This window comes from Haliotis rubra, unplaced genomic scaffold, assembly GCF_003918875.1.
Source record: "Haliotis rubra isolate DU_JTF1 unplaced genomic scaffold, ASM391887v1 Scf167, whole genome shotgun sequence".
Taxonomy (NCBI): Eukaryota; Metazoa; Mollusca; class Gastropoda; order Lepetellida; family Haliotidae; genus Haliotis; species Haliotis rubra.
The window spans coordinates 1,087,238-1,107,766 of NW_025765636.1; the positions used below are offsets into that span (position 1 = coordinate 1,087,238).

Consider the following 20,529-nt stretch of genomic DNA (forward strand, 5'->3'; position numbering starts at 1 on the left):
AATGTTTTTGAGTGATCGTTAGTGGAGGTCAGGGTCAGTGGGATCGTCTTTCTCATAATAATTCTGTTCCTTTGTGTACTGACCCAAACACTGCGTGCTTGAAATATTTGTAAGAACTTACACTCGTGTTTCCAAACCAAATAATCAGCGATGTGATTGTCTGAAATTAAGGTCAAGGTCATTACACCAAAAGTGTATACTATATATATAATATATCTATATATTCAATATGGTACACCTTCAAAAGATTTGACACCTTCAAACTAGCGCCTGCCAAGATTGAACAAAGGAATGGCAGTATTGTCACAAATCGGAATACCTATCGGCGACTACTCGTGAAGATCCTGGTTAGAATTGATCTTCAGTAACCAATGCTTGTCGTAAGAGGCGACTAATAGGATCGGATAGTCAGGCTCGTTGACTTGGTTAACACAAATCATCGTATGCCAGATATGTAGATCGATGCTCATGCTGTTGATCACTGAACTTTCCGGTCCAGACTCGATTATTTACAGACCGCCGCCATATAGCTGGAATATTGCTGAGAGCGGCATAAAACTACACACACTCACTCACTCATAACAACCAGGTCTCCATCTTTTCTGTAACATTTCTAAACCGGTCTTTGAACATATTCCGTATTTGCTTGATCATTAAATTCATCGTAGTTCGTTTTCTTTTAGAATAGAAAAAATCAAAAGGAATCAAAGAATCTTTTCTCTTATGGTTCCCACTAGGATCTGCCAAGGCGCAGTGAATGTCCCCTTTAATTCCAGACTTTGCCAGGAACGTCTTAATCCTGTGTAGCTCCTGTGTGAGGTTCTGTTTCATCATGTCATAGAAGATAGGCAGTACATCCAGATGCTTCATCCAGGAAGTATAGAACTGAATATACTTATCAATCCCTTTGGCAACAAACATGGTCCATCCTGAAATAAAGTTACATATTTATAGTGTTATAAGTTCTACCAAGGATGTTGCAATTAACCAAAGCGTCTGTAGATCGTGATACTTTGTGCCACAACCGCAGTATCGCGAGAACACTGGCACAATACTATACATATACAAGGTATGGTAAGAAAACATATATGTTGTTATAAAGGGAATTGGTGTGAGAACACCTCCCCATATCAGCCATAAAACATTTTATAGCTTACTGACGCCTTATGTTATAACCCCGATCAAGTAACATTTTAGTATTTTTGAAACCTTCATGGAAAACATTTTCTATAATACCGAAAACGTGAAATGTAGACATCGAACAGCTGGAATGAAGCTAGCTAAGAAAAGAGCGTCCATGAAGTCAACCCCATTTGACATACAGTATTGAGGAGAGTTGTTTGTGATTTTGAATCTTGAAACAGTTTCACTAGTCTCTATCTTATTCACATTTGAGGTGGGTAAATCAGTGAAAGGAATTGTCTTTTTAGCCAGTATGGAACCATATCGATCATCAGTATACCTGAAACTAATGTTAAGCGCCATGGCTTTATTTCCTGATTTTGCCAACAGAAACAAATTCCAGTTTGCATGCATAAAGAAACAGGGTCCCGATCCACAAAGCGTTCGTAACGTTACGACCTGTCGTAACTCTATAGTTTATCATAGGCTTACGAAATTCAATGTCGTAGCGCACAGGACACCAGAGATTAACCTCGTGCATTATATCTATGTGGCGAATCGAACCAGGCATTTTGACGTGACGATCGAACGATTTAACCACTAGACTATCCTACTGTTCAATGTGCAGTCTACCCGTGAAGGTCCGGGTTAGATTATTGATCTTCAGCAACCCATGCTTGTTGTAAGAGGCGACTAACGGGATCGGGTGGTCAGGCTCGCTGGCTTGGTTGACACGTGTCATCGCATCCCAATTGCGCAGATCGATGCTCATGCTGTTGATCATTGGATTGTCTGGTCCAGACTCGATTATGTACAGAACGCCGCCATACAGCTGGAATACTCCTGAGTGTGGCGTAAAACAAAACTCACTCACTCACTCTTCCCTTTTCATTGAACTTGTCTGGACTTACCTGTGACATATTTGTCGATGTTTGGCGCTCCTGTGTGGTTTGCGTGAACAAATTTGAACAAGGACAGGAAAGTTTCATACGGGTTTCTTATCAGCAGAATTGCCCTATCATATAACGTCTCGTCATACAACTGGTGGGTCTTCACAGCGACCACATGACCATTGGACAGACTCTCCCCAGGAAAGCCGTTGAGTCTCAGATCTTCGTCACTATACACCGACCCTGTTGCAATTCCTGAAACATGGTTTTCAAAACAAGTTCTGGATCGTGAAGTTTATGTTAATAACAAGTATTAGAAAGGAGTAAAATCTTAAAAGGCAAACATTTCATACAAATTTATCTTGTAGTTTGCATGTGCAATAAGGAGTGCGGAGGAATCTTCACACACGTGCGGAGGATACCATTCCTGGTTTTTCAACTTTCTTAGAACGTCGATAAACTATGTGGACCATTATTTCTGATAATCAAACGATGGTGGTATACTTGATTTAGTGCATTTTGTGTATATGAACTTAAAATACGGCGACTGCAAATCGCAGAACTTCTGCTGAAAACTGACAGACGCCAGCGTGCAGTGCTCAATACGTTCCATAATAAGCAGGCTATGCAAGGGGTACCAGAACTATTGACAGTCTCGTTCAGGGCATCCCAGGTCAACGCTAAGAGAAACTGATCCGAAACCAGGCGCTACGAAATCGAGCTCAAAGGGCGGATGACATCGCCGCAAACGTTCATTAGGTAATAATAATGAAGGTACTTATCCCGCCCAATAATCCACACCACAACGGGGGATGCTCAAAGCGCGCACAAACAGCACAACATTATTACCCCGGATAACCCAAGCTGCCTGTTAGGCGCTAGAAGGTTATGGTCATATGACTTATCCCACCGGGTACCCATTTCTGCTGGGTGAACAGAGGCAATTTTGAACAAACTCACTAACCTAATAATCCAGTCAATTTATGTGAATACCCACCACAAATTGCAACAGAAATGATTTCAACTTAATGCCCTGAACCAGTCCTTTATAAGGTGAGACCACATGTATCACATGTGTTTCATTGTGGGTCAGGACTGAAGTCCTAGAAACTCTCAGGCGTCAAGCTGCCAAACACGGTCATCCATCCAAGGTACGGATCAAACAATTAGAAATCAACTACATCAGCACATTCCAACGTTCGACGCTCACAAGTTGTGCCACTCCTTATCGCCATATTGCAGACATCAGTGGTGTAAACTACGTGTAAATTGGGGGTAATGGTTCATGTTATCACATTATTCTTGATAAGCGACATCAAAATATACTTCAAGACAATCACATCCAAGACAGATTTGGCGGTGGGTCGTTTGTGATGTTGTCAACCATACTCCATAAACTAATAAGAAAGGGTCATGGTTATTGTTTATATTATATGTTACATGTCTTTCTGTTACATTACATGTTCCATCCTTTATTCTTACAATGATTGTTACATTCTACAGTAACATTACCTAATACAGTCATGTCTTACTCTTGCTTCTTACATTTTACACCCATCGCAGTTACATTACCAGTAACACCCATCGTAGTTACATTACCAGTAACACCCATCGTAGTTACATTACCAGTAACACCCATCGTAGTTACATTACCAGTAACACCCATCGTAGTTACATTACCAGTAACACCCATCGTAGTTACATTACCAGTAACACCCATCGTAGTTACATAACACCCATCGCAGTTACATTACCAGTAACACCCATCGCAGTTACATTACCAGTAACACCCATCGTAGTTACATTACCAGTAACACCCATCGTAGTTACATTACCAGTAACACCCATCGTAGTTACATTACCAGTAACACCCATCGTAGTTACATTACCAGTAACACCCATCGTAGTTACATTACCAGTAACACCCATCGTAGTTACATTACCAGTAACACCCATCGTAGTTACATTACCAGTAACACCCATCGTAGTTACATTACCAGTAACACCCATCGCAGTTACATTACCAGTAACACCCATCGTAGTTACATTACCAGTAACACCCATCGTAGTTACATTACCAGTAACACCCATCGTAGTTACATTACCAGTAACACCCATCGTAGTTACATTACCAGTAACACCCATCGTAGTTACATTACCAGTAACACCCATCGCAGTTACATTACCAGTAACACCCATCGTAGTTACATTACCAGTAACACCCATCGTAGTTACATTACCAGTAACACCCATCGTAGTTACATTACCAGTAACACCCATCGTAGTTACATTACCAGTAACACCCATCGTAGTTACATTACCAGTAACATCCTTAGCTGTTACATTGGTTGTTACAATCATGTCTTTCTTTTACATTACCTGTTGCGGGCCATATTCTTACAATGCTCCTTACAATGCCTAGTAGTTACACAACTTTACATCCTTCACAGTTACATTGCTAGTTACACCCCTAACAGTTACATCACCTGTAACAGCCTAACAGTTGCATTACCTGTAACAGCCTAACAGTTACATTACCTGTAACATCCCTAACAGTTACATTACCTGTAACATCCCTAACAGTTATATTACCTGTAACATCCCTAACAGTTACATTACCTGTAACATCCCTAACAGTTACATTACCTGTAACATCCCTAACAGTTACATTACCTGTAACATCCCTAACAGTTACATTACCTGTAACATCCCTAACAGTTACATTACCTGTAACATCCACTAACAGTTACATTACCTGTAACATCCCTAACAGTTACATTACCTGTACCATCCCTAACAGTTACATCACCTGTACCATCCCTAACAGTTACATTTCCTATAACACCACCAACAGTTACATTACCTGTAACATCCCTCACAGTTATATTACCTGTAACATCCCTCACAGTTACATCACCTCACTGTGACATTACCTGTCATCTGCTGCAGGAGGTGCCTGGTCCACGTGTTGCCGGAGCCGGGGTAACTAGCCAGTGCTATTTGAGGCAGAATACGGGGAGACAACCTTACATCTGGACAGCGTTGCTCTGAACCATTCTGACTTGAAGTAAGGACATCCGTTGAATACGGCGTTGAGTTTCTGTGAAGCACCCTCATGGTAAATATTTGTCCCACTGCCACCACGGTCAACAGAACACCACAGATCACGGGCACAATAGTTCTGGGGGTGATGTGTATATGCCATATATACATGATGGCGCTTACACAGACGTCTCTGAAAAGAATCAAAGATGTTGTTAACTTTGTTTTAAATTTACTGAGGATGAGTTTAAGTCGATTTTCACCACAATCGACACATATCACTGTGGAAACAGTAGAAATTGGCTCCAAATATTGTACCGATGTGGGTTTATATATACGGAGTTTAAAGAATTGATATATTTTTAATTGGGTAATCGTGTTCCCGTACTGATTACCCATACATACATTTAATCATTCCTCTTCAGGGGGCATAACATTATTGGTCTAGAAGCCAGACCCCTAAAATGGTGAAAATGTGGTGCAGTTCTGGCGACCAAACGGGATGTGATTTTTCACAATCAGGAATGATTTAGCTTTGATCTAGAGTCGGTTGTCATCAGCTCCCACGCGTGACTACCGTGCAGGGGCCCTTTTTAAGGTGCAACTTGTCATGTCAGTTATCGCAATAATTTAATCGACAACTGGATGGTTTAATTTAATAACTCTGGTTTGGTTTGACCGATTTTAATAAAAATAGTAGTTTTGGAATGCTCAGACCATGATGTACATTTGTGGACAATAATATTACATATATGCTCATCGCAAAAATATTTTGGTAAGGTTAAAGGTAAGTTTTTTTTATAGAAAGGGCACTTGATGAGAAAATATGAGTTGAACTTTACAAATTAAAGGTAAATTTTCCAAAATTATGTTTTTCTGATTCAGCTATAACATTTGAAGATCATACATACCGTTGGTTGGCATTGTATTCATGAAAAACCATTACAAGGAATAAAGGTTGGTACTTTTTTATACATTTGAGAGCGTTCTGTTATGTTGTGTGATTTTAATGATAGTCCAACAGTATCTTTGACATATTTAGTATCGTTGACTATGTAAAGCATGGTGCTGTTACTGTTGAACAGACGTTGTGTAATATTTTGAGATAGTTAACGATACTAAATATGTCCAAGATACTGTTGGACTATCATTAAAATCACACAACATAACAGAAAGCTCTCAAATGTATGATTCAATTATTCAAGATGTCTTTCTTTATTCATCAAAGAATGATGAGTCTGTCATGTCATCATAACACAAGCAACATTGCCTTTATATCAATTCGTACTTATTGTTCATAATAGTCATAGTGTATTCCCAGTTGACATGTTAGTTAATGTCAACATTCTCAAGATCACGGGAACATGTTTCAAGTCTACATCCACATGCCGAAATACACAACAGGTTCAACCTCTTGCAGCTACACCTTCCTGTACACTGACGTTTACATGCACAGATATGTTGAAGAAGGTCCACGGAAACGATTTAATTTGCAACTTTATCACAGAGGAACAGAGGAATATTTGATGAAGATCTTTTACGACAGAGGCGTACTGCTTTAAATACAAAACATTAAGTGCCTGCTTTTATGGACAACTCAAAGGAATTCCTAGACAATATCCATTTAAACATCTTACTTCTACTGTAACTTTCATAAAAATATGCATACCTCGGATTTAGTAAATTTAATATATAATGATATACACAAAGGAGTTACACATAGCATGGTCATGACACTATGAGCATCGATGTTCACAAGTGGGATACGATGGCATGCATCAAACAAGTAAATGAGAATGACCACCCGATCATATTAGTTCGCTCTTACAACATGGGTTGCTGAGCATTAATTTTGGCCCAACATATTTGTGAACCTTTGAGAATGGTTAATGAATAAATGCATAGTCAATCTCATGATATCTGTTGTAGATCATTCCAAATGCTATTATTGAATGTATGTCGCCAATATCTTTTCTGATCTCTGCAAAAGTCGTACCTCAGAGAGCCAATTGTCAAGTTACATTTAATTACTATCAGCTATTCAATACACGCACAGAAGTTTGCATTTAAGTTGACAGACGCTTTAGACTTATATTTTGCGCGGAAAACATTGAATCGTCTATACATATTGAAAGTATTGAGTGACCTCGTCTCGATGGATACTAAAACACCAACTGTCGTTCATTTTCCGATTTCAGTATGTCGCGTGACTACGTTGTCCTTCAAGCAGAGTAAATGAATTGACAATAGTTATCGCTTCATGGAATTGGCTCACGTGAATCACTATCTTCATCAGCTGATGAAGGTCGACAGTACAACGTCAGCTCTAAAATATTGACAGACTTCACCCAGATGACCATTACGAAGTCGGCTGTAGTCAACTGCATTGTTCCAACAGATATTATGAAACCACCAGCTGTGATCAGCAGAGTGTGTTTCAAATGAAGGACATCTTCTGCTTGCCCAGATCTATATATTTATCTTCCGAAATACGAACGCTAATATTACTAGGAGATTAACTTTTGTAAATGCGTTTCCCTCGCTGGTCGCTGGGTTACAGGCCGGGAGAGCCACATTTCCGAAGCAGATACTAGATAGCCAAAATTGATGTGGCTCTCCCGGCAATAGTTATGGTTGCGTGAACATGGAATGTGGCTCTCCCGGCTATGCTGTCAAAATTGCTTTGTGATTCAAACTGGTTACCGTATTTAACAAAACAAGACATGTTTCCTCATAATTTTATTCAGATCACAACAGATTTTATTTCTATAAAAAGCACAATATAATATACTAACATTACATATAATATTATCACATTATAATAAAAAAATCTTAATCTGTAAAAACATTATAATAATGATAATGGTTTAGTTTGTTGCCATGTGTACATTTCTCATGAAAACTTTCTGCTGCATTGTGATGCGTGGACGTCCACTTCTTGGTCTATCTACGGTGACCCCAGTCTGTCTGTAGCGCTGAATAATTCTTATAACCGTGATATGGTGGCATCCGAGGGCTTTTGCAACAGCATTGTATGTCGACCCCACCTGCAACATCCCAATGGCTCTTTCCCTCTCTTCCGCTGTTACTGGTGGCACATTTCTCGTGCTTGTGTATCATATCATGCATTCTTGGCTCCCTTTATACCCTATAGAATCATTCTACACGTGAATTTGATGCAAATACTGCTTGAATATTGCTACGTTTTGGCGATTGATATTGCTGTGTGTGTAAATGTTACTTTGCAAGCAAAAATGTTAACAAAGATCATTTTCGGTGTTCCTAAACACTTTTGCACAATATCAAAGACACGTTTTATTTGTTTTCACTATTGCAAATAAGCAGAAAATGTTTTAAAAGATTGAATTCATAGGAAAGATCCTTTCACAATTTTTACACACTCTACAATAGGTGTTACTTGTTTTAAAAATTGAAAAATGGTGACTTAAAATGGTTTATCTCTGTCTTAAGCAGAATTTTATTTCAACCTTTCTTCTGGACATCTATTTTAAATTACTGTTATTGGTTTATTTCGGCATGGTCGACAATAGGACAATTAAATCTTCTGAAAAAGATGCAGTTCACCTAAATATGAATGCGTTTGAGAATTTGATTCGTGATTTGCATAACGCTGGGTTGTTAAGTTGGTTTTTTAAAGCTAATACGTTCTAACATATATTTTTATTAACGTAATTCATAGATGGTAGGAGGGTAACGTTTCTTTTGGCGTTTAGCGTAGGAACAGTCTTTTACCGGTTACGGTAAACCATTAATTATTTAATCCATTAGAAATGTGGCTTTACCGGCTACAGCCATGTAATTGAAATGTGGCTTTCCCGGCCTGACACCGGTCGCTGGGACCTTACACATGCCAGTAGTCTCATACTCCAAACTTTCGGCCCAACCCCTTCTGTAATGCAATAGTCCAAAGTGAAGCCTGTCTAGACCCCCACTGGTTCTGAATCTCCGAGCTCACCAGCGGGGCTAGTTAACCATATAGGGAGTTATATATTGCTATCCAAATTTCCTATTTTCAGAAATTTGTAAAATTGATAAAGTTGCAAATAAGTTAAGGCTAAATCGTTTCCGTGGACCTTCTTCAACTTCATATCTGTGCATGTAAAAATCAATGTACAGTAAGGTGTTGCTCCAAGAGGTTGAACCTGTTGTGTACATGAGCATGTGGATGTAAACAAACATGTCATCATTGACTAACATTGACTGTAAAAAAATAACATGTCAACTGGGAATACACTATGACTATTAGGAACAATAGACACGAATATTGTCTAGGAATTCCTTTGCGTTGTCCATAAAAGCAGGCACTTAATGTTTTGTATTTAAAGCAGTGCGTTTCTGTCGTAATAGATCTTCATCAAATATTCCTCTGTTCCTCTGTGATAAAGTTGCAAATTAAATCGTTTCCGTGGACCTTCTTCAACATATCTGTGCATGTAAACGTCAATGTACAGGAAGGTGTAGCTGCAAGAGGTTGAACCTGTTGTGTATTTCGGCATGTGGATGTAGACTTAAAACATGTTCCCGTGATCTTGAGAATGTTGACATTAACTAACATGTCAACTGGGAATACACTATTACTATTATGAACAATAAATACGAATTGATATGAAGGCAATGTTTCATTAGGATGTCATATTATTATCCATCAGTTATAAGGGTTTCACGGCATGTCAGTGCAATACTGACACTTTTCAAAATATATCTCCTTCTGACATCAGCTGAATTGTTGTTTCTGCCAGAATGTCAATAAACGCAAATATGTATGACAGTTCAACAGTATCTTTGACATATATAGCATTGTTGATTCTTTGTAAAGCATGGAGCTGAAATTATCTTATATTTTGCTGATCTAAATACAAAGTACCAACCTTTGTTTCCTTGTAATGGTTTTTCATGAATACAATGCCAACCAACGGTATATATGATCTTCAAATGATATAGCTGAATCAGAAAAACATAATTTTGGAAAAATTACGTTTAATTTGTAAAGTTCAACTCATATTTTCTCATCAAATGCCCTTTCTATTAAAATTGACCTTTAACCTTACCAAAATATTTTTGCGATGAGCATATATGTAATATTATTGTCCACAATTTTAAATCATGGTCTGAGCATTCCAAAAATATTTTTTTTATGAAAAGCGGTCAAACCAAACCAGGGTTATTAAATTAAACCATCCAGTTATCGGTTAAATATTGCCGTAACTGACATGACATGTTGCACCTTAAAAGGGCCCCTGCACGGTAGTCACGCACGGTAGCTGATGACAACCGGCTTCAAATCAAAGCTAAATCATTCCTGATTGTGAAAAATCACATCCCGTTTGGTCGCCAGAACTGCACCACAATTTCACCATTTTAGGGGTCTGGCTTCTAGACCATATATAACCAAATCTCTTTTACATGTCACTAATCTCGAGCAACGTTCCATTTCCGTATCTGGGCAGTAGCATTAATATCGGATGGTCAGCACCTCCGTGCACCCCGTTCTCAAATACTATTATGAATTTATAACAATAATATTATAAAAATGAAGTATAGCTTTTAAATACTAATGCGTCTATATGTAAAGGTGTGTACGAATAATAATGCATTGACTACAATGCAACCAAGAAATTGATGATACGGTTATGAATTAAGCTAGATCAAAGCATTATAATAATGACCTCCATATTAGTATTATTATATCATAACATGATATTTATATAGCGCACATATCCACGTGACTAGTACATGTTCAAGGCGCTGGTATTTCCCTCGATCACTGGATGTCAATCTCAACCGCACATGGTATTATCAATCTCAACTCCCTTTTATAAGGAGGCGTTACTACGTCCTTTGATGTCTTTTGGAGGAATGTCTTTGAAACAAGAGCTTTTGTGAGGTGTCAGTGAGATTCAGATGTTGACACAAGTAGCACGCCCTGGCCTTTGGGAGCACTTGTTGAATAGACTTGGAAAGAAAAATAAGCGCTGTCTAAATATATACGAAGGGTTGCAAAGCAAAACAACCTTAGTCACAATTTCAAACTTTTCAGGAGAACGAAAAAAATCGAGTTTTGAAATCTCTTGCGGTTTTTCTACACAATTCATTATAAAATCTTAGCCATGTTTGAAGCAAAGGCAATTAGGTACCTGGCCATCCGATTCTCCCCAAAATGTAACAGAAAATAGAGAAAATTATTATTTTGAATGTGCAGTACAAAGCAGAATCACCTTAGTCACATCAAAATTACAAAGCAAAATGGCCTTAGTCAGCGAAGTTTCATGCCAAAAGAGCCAAGGTTAAGTTTGATCTATAATACTTAATAAATGCCACCTGTTTTGTCAAAATTTGACTTAAAATATATCTAGTGATTGTAACATTTATTACCATTGACAGGTTTTAATACTTTTAACACCTCAAATTTTATTACTTTCTTTCTAAAAGACTTATTGTGGTTGAATCGTAATGCTCAACTCACACACAAAACAAAACTCTTAAGAACAGCTTTGTTCCCCTTTATTCAAATAATAATGCAACATGAAATTCAAGTGAAACATTTGACGGAAAGAAAATATGTCCATTTGATGTACATACAAAATGTCATTTGAAGTAAATAACACTTCCATTTAAAATAAACCAAAACGTTTATTAACAAAAAATAATACAAAGGTGTAATTGAAAGCATAAAATTGTTAGCTTAGACTGTTTTTCAAATAGACTGTTTTTCAGCTTGAACTTCAAATGAAACATTTCAGGAAATAAAAAATATTCATTTGAGGTTAATAAAAATTCCATTTAAGGTAAATAAAGTTAATACTTAATTTCACAACAAACCTAATAAAAATGGAAAGATGTAATTGAAAACATTCAAATAAAAAAAACGCCGGAAGTTCTTGCAGTCTGCAAACACATCGTAGCTTCTTAACATTGCAACAACGTTTTCGTAAGTGAAACATCAAGAACATAGCTTGTTTACTGGTATACAAAGAACCTCAGTAAAGATTTTCATTACTGAATTTAAGACGTTGCACACTTTTGAAGGTCAACACGACATTAGTTCAACACTTAACATAACTGTAACTGTTTTCTTTCTGTGAAAGCAGAAATATCAAGTATGAAAAGGTGAACATGAACATTAACTCTTTAATAACATGAACATTAACTCTTTAACAGCTGAACATTTTAAAAAGGAACATCAAACCACAGCAAAAGTTGAAAGATTTGTGGTACTTGACCACTTCCTATTATAATCCTTAACATAACATCAAGTCAGTTCCTTTAGAAATGTATGAAGACAATATCATCAAAGGCAATTTCAGACACCCTGACATCAGATATCTAATAAGATGTCCTGTTGAACATCAGCTTGACTACACAAACTAACGTCATCTTGTTTTGTTTTAAATGACGTGAACAACTAGTCACTATCAGTGCTGTTCTGCATCATTCTCATCCTCCATATCGTCATCTCCCTCGTGAGGCAGAGACTCGTAGAACTCTCGCTTCGCTACATCAGAAATGTATTGCAGTTGTTTCTGAATGTCTTTCCCTTTTGGTTTCTTGATTTTGATCAGCTCAATGTATTTTTTGCGAGATCCTGTGCATATGCGATTCTTCTAAGCAGACTAACCTTTTCCCATGTTTCGATGGAGTCATGTGTATATCTACACCAGACTTGGGTTGTGTGAGGGACTCGTTTCAGTTCTCCTGTGACCCATTCCATCTCCTCACTGGATCCGTAGCTGAACCATCTGACTTTTCAAAAGGCCACCTTCTCGCCATTCTGATCCATGAATGCTGTTCTGATACTTGTTTGGTTGAGCTTGCGAAAATCCACACAATCATTTTGGTTCATTTCGGTTGTGACAAATGGGCGAGGGAATTGTCTGGCTGATTCGATAACGTTGGTCAAGTCACTTGGAATGACAATGCTTTAGATTTAGCTCGTTGTTGGATCAAACCAAATTCTCGATCGTTTGCAAGGCGGGTGTGTCCTCTAAAGAGGATCTTATGGTCAACACTTTCAAAGTAGTCATTGTGAATCAAGCCCTGAAAAACACACACCATCATGGTTGCGATTCTGTCCTCCACAGCCATCAGAGAAGAATATATGTTTGGCACCAGTTCTTCGACCAATTAGGATGTTTCTCAAGCATGATGCTACTTCTGATCCACCCTTTTTTGCAACTGTTTCTGGATAAATGCACATGACACCATCACCATTCACATGGTCATGGATGCCAAAGTTGAACATGTTCAGTTGTCTACTATAGTACATTTCTGTATGACTCAAGTTGGGAATCATTATGTTTTGTGTGTAGTCAAATGAATAGTGTTACACATCTACTGCGGATTTTGAACAAAGTTCGGTATCATTGTTTGGGACTCTTTGAAGATTCTCCCATGAGAGTTTAGCCTTTAGACCACCAGTATTCATTTCGCTGCACGACTGGTCAGCCAGTGTTAAATGGGCAGCTTTTTCCTACTCCTGTTTTGATTTTTCTTGTTCATTTTCTTCCCCTTTCAGTTTTGCTTCTAACAAGTCACAGGTACCACAGGTATCAGTTCTTGGGTATCCAAATGAAAGAGAGTACTGATTGAAGATTGTCGTGTATTGTCTTTCTTTAACTTGTCCTTTGTACAGCTCGCCATTTTGCATACGCTTAAATTCTTCTGGTTCATTTTCTTTGACGTGCAGTCTCCACATTCTCCTAATGTTCAAGTTGATTGGCAGATATCGTTTGTTAGGATTGTCCTTTGGTGAGTAATGTGATTTAAGAGGGACAAAGCTGGCAGTGTGGTTACAAATTGTTTTATTAACTTCTTCTGCTGTTTTGTTTTTGGGATTGTGTTGTCCACGCTTATCTGGATCAGGTGACAGTGGATTCTCTGTGTCCATTAAGTGCCGTAATCGAGATCGATCTATTGAATGAACTTGAAGAAAACAGCCAGAGCAAATCTCAAATCGTTGACCATTTGCCAGTGTTACATGGTATTTAAAAGAGTTAGTTCGCTTTCTGGGTTGCTTCTCTTGTGAAGTATTTCTACGTCTATGTTGTTTTTTAAGATTCCTGATCTATCAATCCCAAAAGGTAATGGTCTTGATCCCTTTTGTTGCCAATGGCATAAAAAGTTTCAAAAATCAATTGAGCATCATCTTTCATTTTTTCAAAACATTATTTTCGACATTTCACAGGGATTAACTGTTTTCCTTTCACAGCCTTTCCTCTGTAGTTGATGTATTCCATACCACAAACTCTGTTTTTCTTTCTTTTATTTCGTTTCCATTCCTCTGGATTAGAAGTTTTTCGTTTCTTCAGAAATCTTTTGTTTTCATGTTTGTTTTCAGCATTCGGCACTTTAAAAGAATCTGAAGGATGTGAATTTTCAACCACTGTTGTAACAGCAATAACATCTATTGGGTGGGAATCTTCAACCACTGTTGTAACAGCAATACCATCTAATGGGTGTGAATCTTCAACCACTGTTGTAACAGCAATAACATCTATTGGGTTTTAACAGCAATAACATCTATTGAATCTTCTGTTTTAACCAACATGCTGTAACAGCAATAACTATCTTCAACCACTGTTGTGTGAATCTTCAACCACTGTTGTAACAACAATACCATCTAATGGGTGTAATGCTGTAACAGCAATAAACATCTATTGGAATCTTCAACCACTGTTGTAACAGCAATAACATCTATTGGGTGTGAATCTTCAACCACTGTTGTAACAGCAATACCATCTAATGGGTGTGAATCTTCAACCACTGTTGTGACAGCAATAACATCTAATGGGTGTGAATCTTCAACCACTGTTGTAACAGCAATACCATCAATTGAAGATACATCAACTTGGGCAGCAACAACATCACTAGTAGAGCCACCAGTAGAGCCCTTATCTTCACATTCTTCACAATTAGGGTGTTCATCGTATTCTGACGAGTCCTGGGTATCCGGCACATATTCAGGATCTTTGTCGTCAGAAACATCTGAGAAACTATCCGGATCACTTCCACTGTCATCATAAAAAATCATGCGAACAACATCATCAGTAGAAAGTTTTTCCATTTTTACATCTATTTTGTGCCTTCCTCGGTTTTCAGAGTGGATCGTGTTGGGTATGATATGGAGTAAACCCACTTGCGGTGTGTCAAGGGGGGCTCTGATAATGACTGTAGGATACAATGTCCAAAGCAACCTTCTCCAACATAATCGTTAACCAATTGTGATCATTGATTGATTTCACCATTTGGGTTGACAACAGGAAAAGCCAAATAAGGATTGTGAACCAACATTTGACGCGCTGTTGATGGAGAAACTGGTAAAGAATTGCATATTTCCAAACACCGTAGCTTTGGCATGGATCCTCTTCTTTGAGATCTTGCAATCCATGGGTTACCAAGTGGGTTACTCCTGGGCCCCGTTCCTCAAAGCGATCGTAGCGCTACGACAGTCGTGAGCCTATGTTAAAGTATGGGAGTTACAATCATCTTAGCGCTACGATCGCTTTGAGGAACGGGGCCCTGAACATAATTGAAGACTGTTAGATACATCATTGATATCATATCCGATCCATCCAGAGATAGTTAACTGCCTCAAATTGTTCAGCAAACTGACACTGTGCAATAATGCTAGATGTACAGCGTTTAAAAGAAGTATTTCAACTTTCAGACAAAGGTGTAGGTATTCAGTTAGGTCAATGTGATGGTTCAACATTTTGCGACAATCACACAACGACAGATCCAATCAGATTTGTCTCGACCATAAGGATTTGCTTTGAGCTATAAATTTCCAATATTTGCACATCCACATCCCTAACAATCTCAAAAGGGGAGAGGTACTGGAAAATCTCAACCAAAACTTCTGAAGGCAGTCTATTCATTTGGGAACTGAAATAATAAAAGAAATGTTGTCACGTATACGTAGTTCTCCAATATATGAGATTTGTCAGAGAAATAAAGCTGTGGTGGTTCTTATGTTGTTTTCTATCAAACCTACACTGTAAAATGTTAACATGGAGAAATAAAGGTTACTTGTAAAAATGACCTAGGTCATGAAAATCCATTATCACTGTTTAACTTCAGTAAATATAATATCATATTTAACCGCTCAAAGATGAAATATTACCCAGTTAGGATTCTCTTATATCAAGGTGTAGCCATATAAAATTGAAAATTATGCTGAAAAAGAAATTACATGCAAAAGAACCTAAGTCACAAAGACCTGTTTAAACCAATTTTCTCATTTGAATGTTATTCTTACATCAAAAGTGGTTGGGTTTTGTTGAAATGGGATTGCTTTTTGTCATCTACATACAAAAACTCACCTCAAATTTACCAGAATATGGAGAAGTCGGACATTCTTCAAGGCAGCACTGCATCCAAAAACATGTGGACAAATTCACTTTCATACCTCCTTCTGAAGAGTTGTGTAATCATTACCAAGCAAAAAGACCAAAGTCAAATAAGTTCCTGCCAAAACAACCTAAGTCTGACTAAGGCCATTTTAACATCATTCAAGATACTTTGAAGAGTTATATAATATATTTCGAAAAGTGATATTCATATGAAGACCATAGTTGGATCAAAGGGTAGCTGGCCAACTAAAGCTACCATTTTGTGCTATTATTCAAAAATGACCTAAGTATGACATAGGTGGTTTTACTTTGCTTTCCTTAGCTAATAAATATAAATAATGATCGCGTGATGGAAAACTGGATTACTGTGATACGTGGTGACCCAAGTATACATTCTATATCTCCATTCACTTTATGTCAATATCAATGGAAGGGATATATTGTTACCGTATTTACCCGAACCTCTTAACAGTATTATCAATTCTGGCAATTTTCGTGTACAGTGATCTAGAAGTATAATTTCTCGTCATCACAGGAAAGGCAACCTAAATTATGGTAATAAATACGTAGACGCTTCTTTCATTTGTCATAAAATCTATCTTTACATATATTCTTAACAACAGACTGAAGGATGTGTAGAATTGTAAAGTACCCAGAATGTCAGGAGGGTTTTCGTAAAGGATACTTAACAACTGATAATGTTTTCAAAATGTTTCGGTAGTCTAAGTTTGTTATGTCTATTTGGGGACTTTCACAACGCCTTTGATTCCATCAACAGAGACCGTCTATGGTATGTCATATCCAAGCAAATGATCAAAACTGGAACATTTTTCTTGATATCTTCTATAAAACTACATAAACTGCGAAATTATCGAACATTAGCATTCCAGAATATTTTGATTATATTGGTTGTATATTAAGTCCACTTTTATTTTTCATACTTGAAGAGTAAGTCCACCTACAATACATAGCGGTAGGTGAAGACTTTATAGAATTATATTTATTGTTATATGCTGATGATTTGTGCTTGATCCCTGAATCTGTATTTGGTAAACATCAAAAGACAGTTGATGTTTTGGCTTCTTTCTGTTTAAGGGGCGGTGGGGTAGCCTAATGGTTAAAGCGTTGGCTCGTCACGCCGAAGACCCGAGTTCGAATCCCCACATGGGTACAATGTGTGAAGCCCATTTCTGGTGTCCCCCGCCGTGATGTTGCTGGAATATTGCTAAAAGCGGCGTAAAACCAAACTCAGTCAGTCAGTCTTTCTGTTTAAAGTGGGGTTTGAGAACTAACTTAAACAAAACTGAATTCATTGTATTCCGTGGTGGTTAACTAAAACCACTGAAAAGTGGAGTATAATCATATTGATGTGAACATTGAAACGTACCTTAGTTACTTCTTTAAGTAGCATTTAGATGCTGGTATGATGAAGAGGAACACGTGTTTTTATGGATAAACAACTTCTTTGCTGCGATGTATGCCGCACACGATGTACTAGAGTTATTATGGAATAACATTTTCCAATAGATTCCCATGGTCGATATCAGTGAAAACCTGAGAAACATTTACACTCTGGTTTTATTTCATTATATTTTTAAATACCCTGCATATGATAATTTGAATGATTCATGGTTGCACTAAACGACGAATAACTGCTTTTTCTTTTCCTTTATCTTGATTGACTGACTGAGTTTGGTTTTACGCCGCTTTTATCAATATTCCAGCAACATCACGGCGGGGGACACCAGAAATGGGCTTCACACATTGTACCCATGTGGGGATTCGAACCCGGGTCTTCGGCGTGACGAGCCAACGCTTTAACCATTAGGCTACCCCACCGCCCTTATCTTGATTGACAATTTCAATGTCAGGAGGAACAAACATGAGTCAGTAATGTCCATACATGCAGTTTAAAACTGATGCAATTAGAACGTTGTTCAATTAAACTGTAATACATGTATCCGTGCGTTGTTCTCATTTTGATTCATATCTACGGATATTTAATGAGGAGGAACAAGTTATTTAACAGCATAGGCGGATCCAGAGGGGTGTGCAGGGGTGCGCACCCCCTTTGTCCTGAAAGTTTATTAAATGACCAATGAAACTCTGGTGAAAATGAAGTTTGCACCCCCCCCTTTCTCAAAAAGCTGTATCCGCCCCGGAACAGGGAGATAAAACGTTTGATCTCGAGATGCGTTTTTATACTTCAGTATATATTAGTGTTGGGAATTGGTTAAAATTTCATAATTGATAATTGGATCATTACCACCGATCAATCATCAAAAATAATTGGTTAGCGTCATTTATGAAATTTGTTAATGCACAAGAAAATAAGGAAAAAACCATGTAGTTATTATTTGGGTGTTTTGGGCAAAATTTCACATCTTTAAAGGAGGACTAGTATGTTAGGAACATAAATGTCTTGGTGTCTTTAAGATGAATTCAATCACGACTTGGAACAAGCTTGTAGTGCTTATGAAATGTAATAGAGAAAACCAACCTTGTGAAAAATATTGTTGATGAAAACAAGTGTTCCAGAATTGTTTGTGTTCGATTATGAGAAATCATGTTCGATTGCTTGGTCGTTTAGTCACTGCGACCAATCTTCGATTATTTCAATTAATCGGACCACCACTAGTGTATATCACTTGCTTTAGTCGCGAGATGGCTGAAATATGGCTGCCGATGTGACTCACTCACTCTTTCGACTAGCACAGCCTTCTAGGACCTATATTCTTATCCACAATCTCCCTCACGCTCCTCTAATTACTAGTATTTAGGTATCGAGACATTAGGTAACATGCACTTTTTTCTTCGTAAGTACGTTCGTGTGAATGTTTTGAGACAACCATTGCTTCGAGAAATGTATAACAACAACATAATTTCAAGAATGATAGTATTTTGAGATAACCATTATTTCAAGATGAACATTATATCCCAATATGGATTGTATCGCAATCACTCGTCAGTCCCAACGGGGTGGTGGGGTATCCTAGTGGTTAAAGCGTTTGCTCGTCACGCCGAAGACCTGAGTTCGATTCCCCACATGGGTACAATGTGTGAAGCCCATTTCTGGTTTCCTCCGCCGTGGTGTTGCTGGAATAGTGCTAAAAGCGACGTAAAACATACTCACTCACTCACTCATCAGTCCCAACAATATATCCACACACCGCAGGTGTTTACCATCCAAATAAGGTATATTATGTGTAACGTATCATTGATTGATCGTTTGAATGTGAGCTACTGAAAAGACCTGAAATGGCTGCTATCGATTATGCCACACAAAGACACGAATGCTGATGCGTATTAATTTGATGTTATACGTGCTATCGCATAAAAATACTAATTCTGTCTCATGAATGTGGCTGTAACATCTGGTGCCAAATAAACACACTACAGTAAACATCTCCACTTGCATCTTATGAAAACTGGCTAATACTAGTACTGATGTGCTGACGTGTTATATTTAACCACGAGAAGCTAATGAAATCAGAAACAAATGTGTATTGGCATAAATAAATAAATAAACAAAATAAAAAATAAAATAAAATAAAATAAAATAAAATAAAATAAAATAAAAAAATAAAATAAAATAATAAATAAATAATGAAAAGAATCCGTTTGCTTACTTCGTTTGCATGACTTTCTTTCTTAATATGGATATGGATGATTTCTGTGGGTGATGAACCTGAGAAGATTGAACTGCTTGTTTTAAGTTATTTCCCTGTAATGCGTTTGTATAATAATTCAAAATATTATTAAGATTAGTCTTTTTTGCTCATTGTCTTGTCATTCTTTTGTGTAAACCGGTTTGTGGAAAAGTACAGATTACAAGGGGGCAGTCCAATGGGACACAGACACCTAAGTCAAAAGTGACACACCCGAAAGGCTGTTTCTTAGCGTTTACACAGTCACTGCGCAAAGATGTGATTCGGACTGCTAGAATACTGTTAAAGATATTATTTGCTATGAAATGAATACAGTATAAAACATCAAGTACAAGGTCGCTACTTTTGGTCTCTGGCGACTGTTTTTCTTACGGTCTGGCCTTTTGGAATAGCTGGAATTTTTGAGGGGGTCGAACTGACGTGCGGCTCTTTTGACTG

General features: G+C 37.7%; 1 protein-coding gene across 1 annotated transcript; it reads right to left on the reverse strand.

Annotated features, from left to right (window-relative positions):
- Positions 1-576: 576 nt before the first annotated feature.
- Positions 577-5,129, reverse strand: LOC124272160 (WSCD family member AGAP003962-like). Its single transcript, XM_046707299.1, has 3 exons — positions 4,946-5,129; positions 2,034-2,267; positions 577-929 (listed from the first exon to the last, which is right to left on the reverse strand). Exons 1-3 carry the CDS (start codon positions 5,127-5,129, stop codon positions 577-579), a joined length of 771 nt encoding a protein of 256 aa, XP_046563255.1.
- Positions 5,130-20,529: the final 15,400 nt, after the last annotated feature.